Raw genomic sequence first — 20,710 nt, 5'->3', positions numbered from 1 at the left:
GACCTAAGCATTTGCTTATCTGGGACAATGGCTACTGAACACTGTATAAGGTAATCAGAAAGCTTCATTAAGAAAAATTTGACTCTTTGCTGAATGCTGGATGTGGGCTAATGAGACAGTTGAAGAACTTTCCCCTAGGAATTGCAACAGGTACTCACAGTCATGAACTGGAAAAGAATATTGAGAAAGCTTTCCCATGGTGTGGCTGGGAAGAGGGAAGAGAAGTCACTACCACAATTGGCCAGAGCCGCATTCTCTATCTTCCCTATGGAACAAAACCTTAATGAAGAGAAACAAAACCTGTAGATTGAGATCATTGATTTAAAAAAAAAAAAAAAAAAGAGAAGGGCTAACACTGAAGGTCACCAGAGTCATGATGTTTGCCTGTTTGAAGTTTAATCAGAACATTGGAGAGTGCGTCATCTGCCCCCTTCCTCCACAATGCTAGCAAACATTAGTAATTGTGGAATACAGCCAGGAGTGCTAGAAAACACAGATTCTGTTTGGGGAGCACTGGAAAGACTTAAAGCCAAATAAAGAACACATACTCAGAAATACCCTCTAGCAAACTAGCCCACACCATAAATAGCAGATAACAAAGGAACTTGAGGTCCTTTTGTTAAGGAACAGACAGATGACGATGGTAGAGAATAACTCTATGACATGGGCCCACTGTGCTGACGCCCACCTGCTTTCTTTTCCAAGAAGCAATTTACCTGCAGCCCTGCCTGGCCTCAGTGGACAGGATATGTCACATTCCTCAGCAAACTCCCTGTTCCCTACAGAAGAAATGCAGGCCCAACCAAAATAATGTTGATAAGAGGAATCCAAGTTACCCTGAAGGAGGAGCCTTTTGTAACCAGATCCTGAAACTCTGGGGAATAAAGAGAGTTCCCCCTAACCATAAAATCTGTAAGAATGTATGGTTAAGAATCCAATTAGAGCCGCTCAGCATGGGCCAAGGTGACCTAGAGTTGCCATGACTGTGGGAACTTGAAAGTCAGACGTCACTCTGCTGTCAGTCAAAAGTCAAGAGGTGGACCTGGGTGGAACTCTCTGGAAACTTCTCTGGGATCTTCAATAAAACTGGAGTGTAGGAAAGGCATACTGTCCCTCTCCTCTCTGAGGAGACCCATCCTCTCCCTTGAGAGTGTCCTCTTTCCCTTTTCCTATCCCTTCAATAAACTCATTCCTATTACTCTGAGCAACATGTCTGAAATCTTCCTGATCTGATTGCAAGAATTGAGGTTTGAAAGGGGGGTTGTCTTTGTATTGCCTCAGTTTCTCTGAAGACCCCAGCTCCATAACATTTTGAAGATAACCATATGGACAAGAAACTTGAAATTATCCCAACTTCTGATTAGATGAACACAACTCACTCCAAAGGCCCAGGAGCAGAAAAGGCAGGTTTGTCTCCAAATATTAAATATTTCCAGCTTCCAATCACCACAGCAAAGTTATATGGCATACAAAAAGGCAAGAAAAAAAAACCTGACAGATTTGAAAGAAGAAATAGATAAATCTAAACTTATAGTTTAGAAATAGATAAATCTAAACTTATAGCCAGGTAGTTTTAGTCTGACTTACAGCAGAACAGCCTTAGGTATTTTGACAAAGGCTCCTCTAGTATTTCTTTCTTTCAAATATATACATATATGTGTGTATGTGTGTGTGAACACGTGTGTGTGTGTGTATATAAATACTTTTATCTAATTTATTAATTTTTATGTGGGGCTGAGGCTCAAACCCAGGGCCTCACACCTGCTAGGCAAGCACTCTACCACTGCGCCACAGCCCCAACCCCTCCTCAGGTATTTCTGATTCTGACTCCTACCTCCTCCTTTCCCTCTCCTGCTTCTCCACTCCTCTAAGAACCTCTGGGTGGACTCTGACATGCAGGAATGGATGATAACGGAGTGTCTGTGTGATTGAATGATGTTTCCTTGGAGACTGGCCTTACGTGGCCATTTGTGTAGGTAAATACTTGCTCATTCATCCATTCAACAGACATTAACTGAGCATCTACCCCATACCAGATATGCTCCTATACCCACTACTGACTGGGACACTAAGAAAAGGATGGCACAGCCAGGGCTGGTGGGTACCTTGTAAGTGGAGCCTTCTGCAGATTGAACCAAAGCCATGCCCTGAGAACTAGAGAGTGGTACAGAAACCAAAGTTATTGGAAACTGGGGGAAGAGAGGAGAATGAAAAACTGGGGTTTATTCTCTTTTTCTTAATAAATGACCTCCTGCCAGGAGTATCCAAGCTTTTGCTCAACCAATAAGCTGGCCTGTCTGTGGCTCACCAGAGGCTCCGAGTCGGGGAGTCCCAAGAGGTCACCTTTCCCAGTCCAGGTTCAGAGGCAATCCAACCCTAAATGTGGACTACGCTAGATATTAATCTTCTCAGGCTGCCCTACTACCCTAACAAAGTACCACAGGGCTTCAAACAACATAATTCATTTTCTTTTAATTCTGGAGGCTTAAATTTAGACTCAAAGCACTGTCAATGTTGATTTCTTCTGATGCCTATCTCCTTGGTTTGAGATGGCCATCTTCTCCCTGTGTCTGTGACCTCATCTCTTCTTAGGACACCAGGCATTAGGGCCCATCTAAGTGACCTTTTCTTTATATTAATTACCTCATTAATGGCTCTGTCTTGGAATACAGTCACATATTGATGTCCTGAGAGATGAGACTTCAACATATGAATTTGGGGAGAGGGGCACCATCTATACTGGAAAGCTTGGAAGCACAGTGCCCCTTGGGAAGAGATTACAGAAAAGAAAAGAGCTCAAGATACCTGCTATGACCAGTGCTTAGGTGTCCCATGGAGGCAGCCCACACCAGCAGGAGGTCCTAGGACTCAGGCAAGTTCTGGCTCCTTGTGCACCCAGGACATGTCTAGCTTCAGCCACTTTGAATTCAGTGTGCAGCGGTACAACCTCATGTGCTACATGTAAACTCCTCAAGGACTCAAGAGTCTTTCTGTACCTCAAGTGGGCAGTGCTCTGAGGGGACAGAGCAATTTGAGGCCAAGTCCGCATCTTTATGGGTGTCCAATTCTGCCTCCTGCTCTGGCCTCATGAGCACCTGGGCAGCCCAACTGGTGGACACCTAAGCCTCACAGATGAGATGGTAGATGAGTGTCAGGGGTGAGCAATACCGAGAACAACCTGCTCATCTTCACCCCTTCCTTGGGAAGAAAGAGGTCTAAACTGAAGCCTTCCATTGCTGAAAGATAGGGTTTATTTTGTCTAAAGGACTCCCTACTGATTTGCTTCTCATTTTCTTTGTTTCAGTAGCAATTTTGCATTTGCCTAAGTTTAATACCAGATTTCTCCTCCCCCTGGGGAATCTTCCAGGGGCGACTTATTCCTTATTAGATAGCAGGCTAAAAGTGGAACTTCCGTTTTTCTGCACATGTAAATAGCAAAGGGGGGGGGGACCACCCAGGCCACAAGGCCTCTGGGCTCCCCACAAATACTTCAGAGTGTCCTTGAAAGAGGCTAGTAAGCAAGCTCTTACAGCACACTCCAACAATCAACCGGCAATGGTTGTCTTAAATAATCTTCTGGGTATCACAAACACATCTCTCCTTTATTTCCATGCTAATGGGGATAATTTCCCACTGGAGAAGGCAGGAAGGAAGCTAGGCAATGCACATGGAGCAGATGTCAACCCCTGCCCAGCAGCGGAGCACTACCCCAAATGCATGCATGTGCCTTGCATTATTTCCGCTATTTGGTCCTAAAATGCCTGCTCTCTAGAGATTATTTTCATCTATCCAAGAATAAGTAAATATTTCCTTCCATATGAAAAGAACCAGCTGGAAGGTTCGGGGGAGAGGCTGGGAGGTAGTTCTCTGTTACTCTTTCCATCTGTAGAGAGGAAGCTGGGGCCCTTTCTTTGGATTGGCTGGTTCTGCATGGCTCCCTTCTGGTGATAAGAAACTTTAAAAGCACACGGGGCAGTGACATTCCACATAAAAGCTTATTTGGATTAATTTCTGAGGGATTTCTTCTTGGTAAGCATGAGTATTCGTAGCAATTTGCAAAATGCCCCTGCTTCAGGATCCTGGGAGTCATACAGTTCTGGATACAGATTAGCCCTGAGCCTGGAGCCATTCAGTCCCAACTTCTCAAGCAGGAAAAGACCTTCCCAGCATCCTGGAGGGATGGTCATCCTCCCTCAGCCTGCTCACGGTGGGTGTGGGGGAGCTCACTGGTGACTGGGCATCCTGTTCCACACTGGACAAATTCCACCTTTGAAACATTTCTTCCCTTGTCCTTTTCTTGAGATTTCATTCATGGTCCTGGTTTGATCCCTGTTATGGTTTAGATAGGAGGTGTCCCTCCAAACCTCATGTGTGAGACAATGCGATAATTTTCAGAGGTGAAATGATCCGTTTTTGAGAGGTGTAACCTAATTGGCAGATTAATCCACTACGATGGATTTACTGGGTGCTAATCGTAGGTGGGTAGCGGGTGACTGGAGGAAGTAGGTCACTGGAGGTGTACTTTGGGGGTTGATATTTTGAGCCTCATGAGCAGAGCTGTCTGTCTGCTTCCCACTTACCACGTCCTGAGCTGCTTTCCTCCACCATGCCTTCCACCATGATGTTCTGTGTCACTTGAGCCCAGAATTGCAGAGTCGGCCCACCATGAACTAAGCCTCTCAAACTGTGAGCTAAAATAACTTTTCCTCCTCTACCCTGTTCTTGTCAGGAATTTTGGTCACAGCGATGCAAAGCTGACTAAAACGATCCCTGTGGGTTTACACTGAGTAAATTACTTCTTTCTTCCTCCTTCAGACATCTAATGAAGACACCTCTCCTGCTACCCCTTGGTGTCTCTGAGCCAGACATCTCCTCCCTTCTCTGACGTCTCTCCCGTGGGAGAATTCCTCGTTTGCCATCCTGGTTGTCCTCTCCTGAACCCTCTCTAGACAGAAGGATGTGTGTACGGGGTGCCATCGCTTCTGCACACACGCCACTAGCCAGACCTCACTAGTTGTCACCTACCAGGTAGGAAGGGAGGACTGCAGCTGAGCTGGAGCTCTGGTCCCAGCTGGGCACCTGCTTCCAGGAACGACCCTCCACTGCACAAGGGGACCTGAGGTCTTCCATGTCCGCTTCTAGCCATTTCTACCACCCAGCCCAAGCCAGACTGGGAGGTGTTAAGTAAAATTGTCTCAAACTGTGCTGTGGTCAGGTTGTTAACTTGAACTAAAATATTAACTTTAAAAAACAAGTAGGGCTTTTCCACCTTGGGACCCAGAAAAACAAATGATACCCCACTGTGTTAGTTGCTCTGTGACAAATTGCCTCAAAACTTAATGGTTTAACATACTAATAAATACTTATTACCCCACAGTGTCATTGGGTCAGGATTTGGGAGCAGCCTCTCTGGAAAGCCTGACCTGGCATTTCTCATGAGGCTGCCATCCATATGCCTGCTGGACTGCAACCAATATGGCTTCATGGGTTGGAGAAGCCAATTCCAAGGCATTTCATTCACAGGACCGGTGAACTGGTGCCAGGAGGCCTCAGTCACAGCAGCGACTGGCCAGCCACGTGAATGAGTTGCACGGGCTTCTCCAGTCTTCTTGCACATCCTCAAGATACGGTGACTGACTTCCCCCAGAGCAAACAGTCCAAAGGGTGATGTGAAAGCAGTGATATCACGCATCATCTATCTTCAGATGTCACACATCATCACTTCTGTGGCATTTTATGTAGTCGTCCCCCACTACCTATGGTTCCTGTATCCATGGTTTTAGTCACCTGCAGTAACTAAAACATTTCTGGAAATAGTAAATAGAAAATTCCAGAAATAATCAATCCATAGGTTTTAAATCACATGCTGTTGTGAATAGCATGAGGCAATCTCTCATCATCTTTCTCTATCCTGCCCTTAACATGAATCATCCACCATATACACACTGTATATGTTACCCTCCCACCAGTTACCTATAAACTATCTCAGTTATTAGCTCTAATGTTGTGGTATCACAGTGCTTTTGTTCAAATAGCCCTTATTCTACTTAATACTGACTCCAAAGTGCAAGAATTGTGAGGCTGCCAACTTGGAGAGGCCAAAGAAATGCCATAAAGTGCTTCCTTCACATGAAAAAATAAACACTTATTACAGGTATGTGTGCACAGGAAAAAACAGTATATCTGGGCTGAGTACTGTCTGTGATTTCAGGCATCCACTGGGGCGCTTACAGTGTATACCCTGTGGGTAAGAACAGAATACTAGAATTAGAAGGAAGCACCAAGGGGCTGGGGTTGTAGCTCAGTGGTAGAGCGCTTGCCTAGCATGTGTGAGGTCCTGAGTTTGATCCCCAGAGCCACATAAAATGAAACGACAAAATAAAGGCCTATATATATTATGTGTGTGTGTGTGTGTGTATGTGTGTGTGTGTGTGTGTGTAGAGAGAGAAGTGGTGGGGGTGGGCTGGACACAGAGGCACACACCCTAATCCCAGCAGCTTGGGAGGCTGAGACAGGAGGATTGCAAGTTCAAAGCCAACCTCAGCAAAAGCGAAGTGCTAAGCAACTCAGTGAGCCCTGTCTCTAAATAAAATACAAAATAGGGCTGGGGATGTGGCTCAGTGGTCAAGTGCCCCTGAGTTCAATCCCCAGTACTCCCCTCCACAAAAAAAAGAAGGGTGCACTAAGTCTGACCCACACTCAGGGGAGGGGGAATTAGGCTCTACATTTTGAAGAGAGAGTTAAAGAATTTTGTGGACATATTTTAAAACCACTGCCTAAAATGCTTAATTTAAATTTAAAATCACCACCATACAATTTTTTATCTTGATTTTCTCTTAGGAGCCAACATGAAGGATGCTGTCCTTCAAGTTTTTTTTCTCCCTCAGTTTTCCATTAAAAACAGATGCAAATCTAGAGCCCTCTCATGGAGTGCAGATTCTTGACATTTCTCCTTTGCACCATGATTTTTCTTCTCAGTGACTTCTCACCTACAATAGACAGGCATCCTCCCCCCACCGTGTGTTTAGGGAAGGCTGGACTCTCTTCAGGCCTGGCCCAAGCTAGAGACCATGGTCCCAGAGTCCCAGGGAGGGGGTCCTGGCTGGAGCAGCAGGGGGAAGGTCTTCAGGGCTGCTGACATCTAGTCCTAGGAAATGGATGTTTGAGAAGTGTGACCATTGGGGACGAACGGAGTCACAAGCACATGCCAGGAACCACAGACCCTATAGCTGGTGGCTTTAAGCATTCATCAAAGGATAGGCTTGAACGAGGTGGAGAAAATTTCCTTTATCACAAATTCCCTCAGTGAGATGACTCCATTTGTGCCAAAGAAGTTCTCTGTTAGGCCACTTTGGAGTGCGTAGGAGTGTGAGAGAAGGGACATTCATCCTGCAGGTGGCTGTAGCTACAGGATCAGGAAGCTGGAGAGAGCCAGGTCCCCCGGGACGGGCCTCTTCCTGGTGACTCCACACCCAAATGTTTCATAGGTTTGACAAAGACAAAGAAGGCCATTTGGGCACAGAATTCTGCTGATGTGGAAGGGCCCACATTCTGGGGAAAGAGAGTCACAGTCAAGGACACACAGCTCTCAGGTGCAAAGAGGGCTGTGGGAAAGGAAGGCCCAGGAATCATGGGGAAAACTCTGGATCTTCCCAAGCATAGGATCTGCTGCCATCTAAGTGGATTTTACATAAATCTTAAAGGTGAAAGGGGATCACTGGGGGACAGACCATACACCCAGTAAGTGTGTCATGGGCTGTGCAGAGCTCCATAGTCCCCTTACCATTCTCCCTGGTATGAAAACTTAGCACTGGAACTACCACGTGACCCAGTCATCCCACTCCTCAGTCTGTACCCAAAGTCCTTAAAATCAGCATACTACAGGGACACAGCCACATCAATGTTCATAGCAGCTCAATTCACAATAGCTAGACTGTGGAACCAACCTAGACGCCCCTCAACAGATGAATGAATAAAGATAATGTGGTATCTATGCACAATGGAATGTTACTCAGCCTTAGAAAAGACTGAAGTTATGGCATTTGATGGTAAATGGATGGAACTGGAGACTATCATGCTAAGTGAAATAAGCCAATCCTAAAGCACCAAAGGCCCAATGTTTTCTCTGATATGCAGATGCTAATTCACAATAAGGGGGAGGGGGAAGAATAGAGGTAATCTGGACTAGACGGTGGGGAGTGAAGGGAGGGGAGTGGGGGTAGGAATGAAGTAGAATGAATCAGACATTATTACCCTATGTGCACATACGATTACACGACCTGTGTAACTTACATCATGTACAACCAGACGAATGAGAAGTTATACTCAATTTATATATGAGGGGTCAAAATGCATTCTACTATTGTGTCTAAGTAATTAGAAAATATATATATATATATTTTCTTCAGCACTATTACTCACGCCAAATTGTCAGGCTGGGAAAGCAAATCATCAGGTTGTCATCGCAGTGGGTCATCCCTTGTCAGCTGGATCAAAATGTCGGGCTCCTGATTCCAGGAGCAAGGAGAGAAGTCTATAGTGAGGGCTTTTCACCCTGGTCTGAATCTCTGGAGGGTGACCTGTGCTAGCAAAGACCAACCTCAGATTATTTCTCTTCTCTGCCGTGAGTTTATTCCCACCTACATATAAATCCTCTCTGTGGTCCACAGTGTTTTGTTCCTTCTAACAAATAAACAAAACTCTGTGGGCCAGAGCCCAACAGTGACTCCCATCACTTCTGTTCTCATTCACACAAAATCTCCTTTTTTTATTGCAACATTTTTGGAAAAAATTTAAATATATATATATATATATATTTTAGTTGTAGATGAACACACAGTATCTTCATTTATTTTTATGTGGTGCCAAGGATCAAACCCGGTGCCTCACACGTGCGAGGCAAGTGCTTTACCACTAAACTACAGCCCCAGCCCTAGCCATTTTATTTTATTTGTTCTTTTTATGTATACATGACAGTGGAGTATATTTTGGCATATTATACACACATGGAGCATAACTTATTCTAATTAGGATCCCATTCTTGTGGCCGAACATGAGGTGGAGTTACCCTGGTCGTGTTCATATATGCACATGGGAAAGTTCTGTCCGATTCATTCTGTCTTTCCTGCTCCCGTCCCCTCTCCCTTCCCTTCATTCCCCTTGGTCACATAAAATTTCTTGGAAGTCAGTTTCAGCTGATTTGCAGCTTCTGTCTATTTTACCTGTACTCTGCCCCAAGGGCTCTTGCCAAGGCCACGATTTCTGAATGCCTAGAGTCCATGCCACACTTGTTCTCGTCTGGCTGATCCCGTCTCAGCAAACCCCAACCTACAACCACCTACTCCCTTTCCCCCCAGACCTCCTCTTGCTGGCACTTACCTGCTCTTTCTCTTGCTTCATAGATCCTTCCTGTGGACCCTCTCTCTAGACCACCTATGCTGGACAGCCTAGGGTCAGGCAGTCCTGGTACCCTCTTCTTCCTCTTCCAGACCCTGAATTTCTATCCCATCTAAATAATGATAATTCTCAGTTTGGTAACTGGATCTGCCTACTTGGTATTTCCAGTCAGATGCTTAATAGGATTCTCAATTTGAGATGGACTCCTTCCTATGGATTTCATTCTCTTTTGCTATTTTAGTAAGTCATATCCTCGCTTACCCAGGAGCTGGGGCCAAAATCTACATGCTCTCATCCCAGCCCTTTTATTTATTTATATTTAGTTGTAGTTGGACACAATTCCTTTATTTTATTTATTTATTTTTATGTGGTGCTGAGGATCAAACCCAGCACCTCGCATGTGCTAGCGAGCGCTCTACTGCTGAGCCACATCCCCAGCTTAGTTTTTTATTTTGAGACAGGGTCTCACGAAGGTGCTTAGGGCCTCACTAAGTTGCTGAGGCTGGCCTTGAACTTGCAATCCTCCTGTCTCAGCTCCCTGAGCTGCTGGGATTATAGACGTGCACCCATCTATAATGCCTTTAAAATATGTTTTGAATCCATCTGCTTCCTTCCACCTCCACCCAGCCAGGAAGCCACCATTGATGTTATAATCAGGCCACCTCCTCTGCAGACCCTTTCCTGACCTCCCAGTCTCGAGGAGGTGTTCTGCACTAACAAGTACCTTTGTTTTAGGCTCATTATTTCACATACTTCTGCTTTTTGCTGATTAAAAAAAAAATACTTTTTTTAGTTGTAGTTGGACACAGGACCTTTAGTTTACTTATTTATTTTTATGTGGTGCTGAGGATCGAACACAGGGCATCGCTTGTGCTAGGCAAGCACTCTACCGCTGAGCCACAACCCCAGCCCTGTTGATTCTTTTATACTGAATGTTTATTCATTGTGTCCCCTGCCAAATGACATGGGTGTGCCACAGGATTAACCTATTAGTTGGGGGATGTCCCCGGACCCCCGCAGATTGCCTCCACACAGCTATGAACTACATGAAATGGAGGAATGAATTTTGGAAGCAAGTGCCACATAGTCCAGGAAGGTGCTTGTGATTAAAAACCCACGAAACAGAAAACCCCGTGCACTTTCCCCAGCTCTTCTGAGGAAACGGAGGATGAGGGTGAAGGTGATCAACCAGGCAGACAACATGAGGTTCACGCTGGTGCCCTGGACAAAGGAGCCCTCAAGGTCAAGGTTAGAGCTCCCCTGTCTATACTGTCTTTGAGGACACAGATCTGCCTTGGCACCCAGCGCTTTTCAGAGATAGGGACATCCCTTGAGGGCAGAGTTGGGAAGCGTGGGGCCTAGCCTCACTTTCCGGGGGCTTGCCTGCTGTGGGATCTTGGACCAGGACCTGAACCTCAATGTGCCTGGTTTTCTCAGCTCCAATGTGGAGGTGAGTGTTGATCCACGAAGGATTGTGAAAGGGTTCTGAAGAGGACCCATGAAGCACCCAGAGCAGTGCCTGGCTCATCTTTCTTCTTAGGAAAACCAAGGCTGGTAAGTCCTAGCAGGTCTTTACCATCTCTGATGCCTCTTCAGACTTCCAGTCATCCCCAAGACTTGGCTCCTGTCTTAGCCCCTCTTGTTACTGCAGAAGGATGTCTACCTCCATGCAGAGGGTGGTAGCAGCTGCAGACCACCCCCCTTGAATTCTCCTAGGGTCCTAAAAAGCTGCACCCTTCTAAGTCACCAGGCACCTGAAAAATTAAACCACATCCTGGAACACACAGAGGGTAGGAACTTCTGGTCTGAACAAAACGGAACCAAATACTTTCGATCTTACAGTGAAGTCTATTGCCTCAAAATGGCTTATCTGAAATGTTCTGCTAACAGGAGAAATGATAGTTTGGGGTAATCATAACCAACATGATTTTCATTTGTTTTTTCCAGTTAAAAATATTCATGTTAAGGACTGGGGCTGTAGCTCAGTGGTAGAGCATTTGCCTAGCACGTGTGAGGCACTGGGTTCGATCCTCAGCACCACATAAAAATAAATAAATAAGATGCAGGTATTGTGTCCATCTACAACTAAAAATATTTTTAAAAATATTCATGCTAAGCTTTTGGAGCAAAGCTAGCTAGATGGAGCTCTTGTGTGGAGCCTATTCACCACAGAATTCAGTATTGATGTCCTCTAAGAGAATGCAATTAATAAATCAATCTGATTGGGGGAAAAAAAAAAACTGTCCCGGGACTTTTTCACTAAAGTTAGACTCAATGAAGTCATGTAGTAGTAACAGCTAGAAAAATAATTTTCATGAAGATGAAGGATACAACAAAGGTAGTAGCCCTTAAGATACATAAAATCAAATTACAATATGTCATGGCATCTTACAATTCTGATTCCAGCTGTACAAATTTCCAAGGAGATTGGCTTGTTCAAAGGAACTTGTTGGAACTGTTTTCAAAAAGAGCCAGGCACAGTGGCATTTGCCTGTAGTTCCAGCTACTCGGGAGACTGAGTAAAAATGAAGTTCACTTGAGGCAGGGGTTTGAGGCCAGCCCGGGCAACATAGTGATATTCCATTCAAAAAAAAAAAAAAAGAAAAGAGGTATTATATAACCACCAAGACACAATTCTAAGATTCTGCCTGGCTTTTCCACGTTGTACATTCATGGTTCCTAATCTCTAACATACTGATAACCCAGTTTCTAATAGAAATGTGCAGGTTAGAGGAATCAGATGCTAATGAATGATAACTTCTCAAGAAATTTTTACATTTTACTGTGGTGTGCCACAGAGATGAGAAGAGAAAAGCTTATGTCATCTTCTGGCTTCTAAAAATGAACACCATAATTTTTGTTGGGGGGGGGGGTGCTGAGAACAAATTCAAAAAACATCAAATTCCCCAACCAACCCAGTTGGGAAGCTAAATGGAGGAAGGGAGAGACCTTGTGTTGCATTTAATTCCGTGTTGGAGGATGTCCCCTGGGAGTAGAAATAACATTCCCATATGTGACAGAGGCGTCTTTGAAACCTTTTATTAAACAGGCAATGAATTGTGCAACGGTCAAGGACACAGATGCCTAGTGGAAAAGTTTAAAAATTCACTTTTTGGAAACAGTCTATGAATCGTGAACCCTGCTATGTCCCTTTCTCTCCTTCTCAGACGGGCTATCTTCACAAAATCAGGTTGTTTTATAGCTGCTCTTGGAAATGGCGTCCCTGTTTTACCATACATGTCATGCCTGGTGGTGACACAGAAGGAGAAGACAGTCCACAGGCGAGACGGTGGCCGGAGACACGGCTGGTCTCAGGGGAGGTGTCACACCGGCTCCTGGGATGGCTTCTGTCCTGGGCTTGCCGTGTCTGAGGCCTCTTTACTAAGGGAGTTCTAAAAGGCTCGCATTCATACCTCTGGGCACAGGAGCTGGTTCCTGGACTTCTTCCATGTTGTTCTTGTTGGGGGCCCCTCCGGCCTGGGATTATGGCTGTGTGTTTGTCCTCTTTGTTGAGCCTGGCTTCTTCCCCTTCCCCGGGATCGTCACGACGTGGTGATAAAATCAATCTAGAGTTTCACAGTCTGTTGACCACAATTTATCGGCAGTTTTAAACTAAGTGGCCTGTCAAGGTAGTGGACGTTTGCCATCGGCACGCCACTGATCTATTTTATGATTTGGGGCATGTCGCTCCATGCTTGAGATTTCTTTCTGGCAAGTTCCATCCAGGAAGGCTGATCTGCACTAGCATAACTGGCTCTCTTCAGCTGATGCAACTCCTTCTCCGTCATCACCGCAGACTGAGCCGCTGGAAAGGAGAAAAAATAAACAGAAACCCGAGAGGGGAGTGTGAGTTTTCATTTCAGCCTTTTGCATTTCCTTAAATACATGCCAAAGTCTTCGCTGTGTTCCCAAACACGAAATTCATTAATACGTAAACGTGTGAAGACGATGCAGGCGTAGAACATGTAATTTATGTGATAAAAAGGCTTAGAAGCAGATTTAAACAGTCCTGGCCACACAGCAAAGCCAGAAAAATGTTTAGAGCAAGACTGTAGGAAAGATGGAGGAGGCTGCACACATGACATGGTACACACGCCATTGAATTGGCCCCTCAAAGATAGTTAGGAAGGTAAATTTCTTGTGGTTATGACTTTGTTTTTTCCCCCCCCGCTTTGGTACCAGGGATTGAACCCAGAGGCACTTAACCACTAAACCACATCCCCAACTCTTTTAAAAGTATTTTTTTAGAGGCAGGGTCTCGCTGAGTTGCTTAGGGCCTCACTAAGTTGCTGAGGCTGGCCTTGAATTCTCTATCCTCTTGCTTCGGCCTCCCGAGCAGCTGGGATTACAGCCGTGTGTCACTGCACACAGCTCTTGGGTATACAACTTTTATTGCAAAGAAATAAAATTTAAGAAATACTGGGGCTGAGGTGTGGCTCAGTGGTGCAGTGTGTGTTTGGATGCACAAGGCCCTGGGTTCAACCTCTAGCACCATGAAAAAAAAAAAGAATATGGATCCCTATAACAGAGATGAAACTCAAAAGCACTATGCCCCATGAAAGAAGGTAGGTGTAAAGGGGCACATCTTTTATGATTCTGTTTTATAAGAAATGTTCCCCAAAGGTAAATCTATGGAGACCAAAAAAAAACAGAAAAGATCAGTGAGTGGAGAGAGGCTGCAAACAGACATGAGCTTTCTTTAGAACGTGAGGGATTTCTGGATTTCTGTGAGGGTGGCCCACTATAAACATATCCTCACTGAATGGCACCCCCAGGAATGGGCAAGCTTCCTGGAGTGGGTATTACATCTTGATAAAAGCTGCATGAAAAAAACTCAACATGGCAAGAAATTCGACAGGGCAGGCCCAAACTTCAGGAGCCCTCTAGGATGACAATGACCGCGTTCAGGAACGTGTGCGGATCTCATACCCAAGTTCTGATGAGACAGCGAGATTCCTCGTTGCAGACCCTCCTTGAGACTGAGCTTTGCCCCCTGCCTCTGGGTCACAGTGGGCTTTGCAGGGGTCATCAGGAAAGACTTGCTGCGGACAAAGTCGGCTTGCTTCACGGGTTCCTAGGGTGAGACAAGAAAGGGACATACTGTTCAGCTGAATGGACTCAGAGAGGGACAAACACAGCCCAAGGGAGTGAGCTGCGAGGCGTCTCTCCAGAGATGCACTGTGCCACTGGCTCTTGACAACTCTCTGATGTCCAGCATCAGAACGCTGGAGCTCCCGCTAGTGCCCAGAGTGACCCCAACCCGCATGTGCATCGTGGCATCTTCCCTGTCCCAAATATGCAGCCGCAGGCCCAGATGCTGCATGGCAGGGTTCCATGCCAAACGCAACACAAACTGGGTTTGAAAATAGTCGTGTGACTTTTACAACACTCGGTATGAACCCACGCGCTCCAGGCTGGTTAATTTATTTTATAAATTCCCTCAGCCTGCACGCAGATCCAGAACAACTGAGGTTTGAAGGGAAGGAGGTCCTGCAGCAAGCTCGGCTCCTTCCTCACACAGCCACAATAGGGAGAGTAAACCCAGGGTTCCAGACCTGCAGCCCCAGGTGAGAATAGGGAGGCCCCACGGGCAGCACGTGCAGCCTTGTCATCACCACACAAAGAACTGAACCAGAGATGCTGACACTGCTGCTGGGTGCCTAAGCGAGAAGTTATTTTAACCTCCTTTCCATTTCTCCAGATGCTGAGCTGTGTTGCCTAGGAGGCAGGAGCAGAGCGCTGTCTCCGCTGCCTAGTGATGCACATGCCTCCCCACATTCCCAACAGCCCAGCCCAAGCACAGAGCAGGCAGACTGCTCCACCACGGAGGCTACAATCTGGCACATCATTGGTTTTGCTTTGCTGACCCTCGACCACATGTTGGCAATCATCACAGGTGACCGCCTGTCTCTGGGATGCCCATGTAGGATGTGCGGTCCCAGCCGCAGCTGCTCCCCACTGAGTGCACAGAAACAGAAGGCGCTCGCTCTCAGCACCTGGGCTCTGTCGGATGCCTTGGTCTGCTTTCCTGTTTCTGGTTTCAGGATCTGCACCCCAGGCTTGTCTTCCTGGTTGAGGGGCTGGTCTGGGGGCCCTCGCCGCTTCTGCCGGGCCATGGTGATCCAGGGTGGCGTGGGCTGCCCGTCAGCTCCGGGACCTGTTGGCAGACTCTTTTCTGTGGGTAGAGGCACAGGTTAGCAGGCCGCCCACTCCCTCTGCAGCTCCACCTTTGGCTTCTCCCACCGTATGGCACTGACAAGGTGGCAGGGGCCAGGGGCAGGAGGTCTGGGAGCACATGGGTGGGACTGACACTTTTCTTAAGGGGGACTTCATTTTCTTTCTAAAGATGAATCAAAGAGATTATGTTCCTCCAGTGTGAGCCACAAAAAAATTAAATACAACTGCCCTTCTAAGGTCAATGTGGATTTTAAAGCTAACTTCCTCCTAGGGAATCTTTCCTGGAAGGAGATAAAAATACACACATAAATAGACACAATTTTTTTTCAGTAGGATGCTATCATTGGGACCAGTGTGCACTCCCTGATTCCTGATTTGTTTGGATGCTATAGACACACTATTGTTTTCCTGTCTTTTTTTTTTTTCCTGGTACTGGGGATTGAAACCAGAGACACTTAGCCACTGAGCCACATCCTCAATCTTTTTTTATATTTTATTTTGAGACAGGGCCTCGCTAAGTTGCTGAGGACCTCTATAAGTGGCTGAGGCTGGCTTTGAACTCGAGATACTCCTGCCTCAGCCTCCTAAAGGTGCTGGGATTACAGGTGAGCGCCACCACGCCCGACTCTTCAGGTCTTTAACAACTGTTAACATAACCTTCTTTGGTGGAAAACAATACCAATGTCATTTCATATTTTATGCCTTGTCCAGAGAACCCAGTAATTGCCTCTCAGGTAGAAGGTGGCAGGTGGCTGTGTGTTGAACATTGTATTTCTCATCTCTTGTTCTCAACCAGAGTTCCAGAGCATCCTCAAAGCTGCCTTTCTGGATTTTTGCTTTTATCTTAGGTGGCTCCTTTCTGTTCTCATCCTATTATTTCTTCACATTCGCACCCAATATGCCCTTCGCACCCTCCTCTCTGCCTCACCGGGTCTGTGTCGTGCTGATCAGGGGCACCTATCCACACCACATCAGCATAATAGAAACGGGGATTTCACTCTGGGTTTGAATTTATGGGAACTGCAGTTTTGTAAACAACACAGCTTGGTTGAACTTGACCAGAGGTAACTGTTTTCTTTCCTTATATTGACAGTGTGCTGGCAGAACTCCATTCCAAGCACAGAAGGTCAAGACAAGCCACCTGTTGTGTGGCTTGTCTCTGGGACGGCAATGTTAATAGATACACTGTGTGTGTGTGTGTGCACGTGTTTGTGTATTCACATGTCTATGTTCATGTACACTCCCACAGGGGAAGTGGGCCCTGTACCTGCACCAGGAAGTACCAGTGTGTGATAAGGTGACCCTCAGTGACAGTGGCACCAAGCATCTGGCCAATCTTTCACCGATTGTCCTCTCTTTCCTTCTTGCTTCCTGCCTTCCCCTCCAAGGGCCATCCTTTCCTTACATTCCATATTTTCTTCTTTCCCACCTTCTTCCTTGTCAGGAAGGCAGACAGATCAGAGGGGCCCTGATTCCCTCCAGATCCTTTTATGGGGACTGTCCCGGGCCAAGCTCCTGGGCAGGGGGAAGCAGCACACCAAGAGGGACAGAGAAAAGCCACCACCTAAGGTGAGCTGAGAGGAGGATAACGGGGTAGACGTTTTCTACAATGCTGAGTCTCACAGAAGCTCACCTGTCCCAGGTGAGCACAAGCAGAGCCAGGTGATGAGGCATTCTGCTCTGTGGTACATCTAGGTGGCTCTTGTGGCCTGCACCCCCCAGCTCCCTGCCATTGGCACCCAGCTAGGGGCAGGAGCTGTGGGGTCTGGGGCATACTGTCCACCCCAGGAGGGCTGGAGAAGGGAATGAAGGCACAGGTGCTGTGCAGCATAAGGCAGGCTTCAGGGGTCCAAGGCCTTATGATGATGTGACAGCTGTGAAGCATGAACATTCAAGGTCAAGGTCGCTTCTGAGATTGCACACACTCAGAATGTCCTTAATCCTAGACAATGTAGATGTGTCAGATAAAATCAGTTGAAAATATCCCTTTGTTTACCTTTTCCTGCTTCAATACACAGACAGCCTTAATCTCCCGGGGATTTGGCGAAAGTCCTCTGACATCTCAATTTCTCCTCTGCAAGTGACAAGGCGTTTAAGCTGTCAAGAGTGCTGGGGTTGGCAACCAACATCCCAAGAACATTTCTCAGACCAGGGAGCCGCAATTTCAAGTCTGGATCTGTGTGATCCCCTTTGCTGAGGCCCTTAGAGACAGAGTCTCCCTCACAGCTACCCCAAAGGGAAGGAAGGCACCAATCAGGTCTTAGAACACAGTGGACCGACACCTCTGGAAGGCAAGAGCTGGAGGTGCAGAAAGCTACTGTATGGCCAAGGCTCACTCCAGGCGATGCACGTCACAGGGAAACAACGTTTGAAAAGAGGAAAATGCTTTCCTGTTGTTATTTAGGATAAGATTTGTCAAAAGAGCAGTTGGTCAGTTTGCTCTTCTCCAAATTCCTTCCCTCTTTGGACAGTCTCCCCTACCTCTAGGATTTCTTCTTGAAGAGTATAATATGTAAGCACTCATTTCCAAGAGAGCCTGTCCTCAGGCTTGGGATCAGTGGCTCTGCTAATGAGGACTGTTCCTTCCCTGGGGCCAGGGCAACCAAGCAGCTAATGACCTGCCCCAGGGGCTAGACGGCTGCGTTTAAAGGCCTCAGGTTAGCAACATGCTCTTAGGCTAATTCAAGAATCCCTCTGAGACACGGTTTCAGTGTCTAGTGAGGAAAATAGCAGAATCAACACCTCCTAGCATGGAGGTCATATCATTCCATGAGACAGCCCACCCTCTACACCTCCCAGCCTTGCTGGAAGATTCCATGAGGTCTTCCTGGAAAGCAGTTGGCATGGCTCCTGACACCTGGGTCTGCTCTGGGCCTTCGCTGTCCCCACAACCTCTGCTGTTGTTACTTTTATTTCTGGTGTTATTATTTCTCCTACAGAGGAAGGATGTAGACTTTGGTCAAATCCTACTCCAGTCCCAAGAGTAAGACTTAGGAGCCCTTGTTCCCTGTGCTGATAAGAACCCACAGGGTGCTTGGTTGTACCCCAGCTCCTTGCTGTGTCTGGCAGCCTGGCTGGCCCTCTGATACCTAAGGATTCAGTGGTTCCAGCAGGCGTGGTGCTGGTCTGCCTGCAAACCTCGTGAAGGGAGGGGCCTCATTCTGGTCATCTCTGCATCCACTGTGCCCAGCATGGGCCAGACAGCAAGTGAGTGCCAGCAGGGTCTGAAGGCTACCCTGCCATGTCATGGAGAAGCCTGGCCCCGCGCACACCAGTGCGCCCTGGAGAGCCATCTCTAGGACAGCCATCGGGTCCTCTGTGCTGTAAGTTGTGGTGACTCTGGTGGGATCTGATGCAGTAACATGCTGCTCAAGATGGTAGCCTGGTTTTCACCCATAATCCCAGGAGACACACCCATGTGTCACTCTTCAGATTCCTCCTCTCACAAGACTCTAGTACCAGTGTCCAGAGCCAGCATCATGACCCAGACCACATCGTGACGGAGCAATCAATGTTCATGAAGACGTAAAATGGACCATTCCCCAAATCCTCAATGTTAAGCCATTTCTAAGGATGTTCAACCACCCCTACCTGGGACCAGTGCATTTCATCACTTAATAATGACTCACTGAATGGTGATAGTTATCCTCCCCAACCCTTTTGGGGGATGCCTGTTAAAATTGAGCCTTAAGGTCTGATTTCATTAAGACTTCTAGAGTGCCCACCTGGGGCCAGGATGGTGCTCTGGATCACGCCCTGTCTGACACCTGGGTCACAGGTGAGTCTGGAAGCTGGCAGCTGCCATGAATTGTCCTCTGAGTGAGAGTCAGTGAGCCCTCAGATGTAAAACCCTGTGGTTCCTTGCCCTTTGGCCCTAGGGTAACCCAGCAGGATGGCCAGATTCCTGCGCCTCATTTAGCAAAGTACATGTGCACATTGTACAAATTGAGAAAGTAGATAAGAGTATAACAAAGGGAGACAAAAAATGTTTCCCATGAGGCATCAACTCAAGGGAGCCGTGTGAAGACTTACCAACCTTTCTCTGCTTGGCCACCATCTTAAAAATGCATATGGCGCAGCTCATTCCCAGGATTTTAACACTGTCTATGGAAGAGGCCAGAATGGATCCATTAAGACTTCCAATCTCAAGTGAAGGCGTCATCATCTTTTCTCATAAGTAGCTGGAGCCAGAGGAGTGGACCAAGACCCGGTGCTTTGAGAGGCAGAGTTTGGTCCTGTCCTTGTCTGCCCTCTAGGTCCTCAGTCACAGGCCTGTTGACATGGTGGGAATGGGATGTGCAGACAGATTCCAAGAGGACCCCTGGAGCAGTCGTGGGCCCTGGGGACACTCCTGGCCTCACCCACATTTCAGGCTTCCTTCTTGAAGAGCTTCCACTTGTTTTTTTTTTTTTTTTTTTTTTTTTGGTTTTAAAAGCATTTATTGATCTATCATCTGTCCTGGATTAGACAGACTGATCAATACCCACCGGCAAAGTCTACAGCGGCTCTTCATCAGTTCTGTGCACGTGCCAAACTGTGCCATCTTACCTTGGGCTTGCACTGCTCGCCTGAAGCTCACTCTCCAAACCGTGGGCATTTGGGGGGCGAGCAGGAGTTTCTCATAGAGCAAGCTCCCACATCCAGTGATGGGAGCCAGGGCTATGACCCACCAGCTCCGCTTCCCAATTAAACTTATCACCGCTCCTTCTTTTTCATGTTCAACAGGCAATCCTAATAGTTCTCCGAGTCTCACTGAAAATTCACAGACTTGCTCAAGTGTGTTTGGAACCTCTAGCCAACACTCACGTGATGTGGCCACTCGTAGATAATGGCTGGTGACTCGCCTGATGTGGCCCTGCCCAGCTGAGGCTGAACAGGAGCGCACTCTGTCTTCGTTTTAGCTCTATATTGTACATAAGTGTCCTCTCTGTGGCCTAAAAGGCACATTTGGGGGGCTTTTGCTTGGTGTTCTCGTCACTCGGTATAACTGCCACACAGCCTGACGAAACTCAATAACTCCTGAGTTATTGCTCAACCTCTAATTCTGTTTCGCCCCAAGGACAGGATGTTGATGGATGAGGAGCGCCTTGTGACTAGATCAGCTAAAACCTGTGGGGTCCAAGATGGCCTCCCGAAT

The 20,710-nt window shown here is 46.9% G+C and overlaps 1 protein-coding gene across 3 annotated transcripts in view; it reads right to left on the bottom strand.

The window, feature by feature from the left end:
• Positions 1–12,469: 12,469 nt before the first annotated feature.
• Cracdl (CRACD like) overlaps positions 12,470–20,710 on the bottom strand; it is a 139,822-nt gene continuing 131,581 nt past the window's right edge. For all 3 annotated transcript variants that reach the window (XM_071601287.1, XM_071601286.1, XM_071601289.1), the window contains exons 8-10: positions 15,393–15,571; positions 14,326–14,470; positions 12,470–13,201 (exon numbers count right to left, since the gene is read on the bottom strand). In XM_071601287.1, the coding sequence (XP_071457388.1) occupies positions 13,059–13,201; positions 14,326–14,470; positions 15,393–15,571 (467 nt within the window). In that variant the 3' untranslated portion in view covers positions 12,470–13,058. The remainder of the gene's footprint in view (positions 13,202–14,325; positions 14,471–15,392; positions 15,572–20,710) is intronic.

Source organism: Marmota flaviventris, chromosome 14 (assembly GCF_047511675.1).
Source record: "Marmota flaviventris isolate mMarFla1 chromosome 14, mMarFla1.hap1, whole genome shotgun sequence".
Classification (NCBI taxonomy): Eukaryota; Metazoa; Chordata; class Mammalia; order Rodentia; family Sciuridae; genus Marmota; species Marmota flaviventris.
This window is presented reverse-complemented; position numbering and strand designations above follow the sequence as displayed.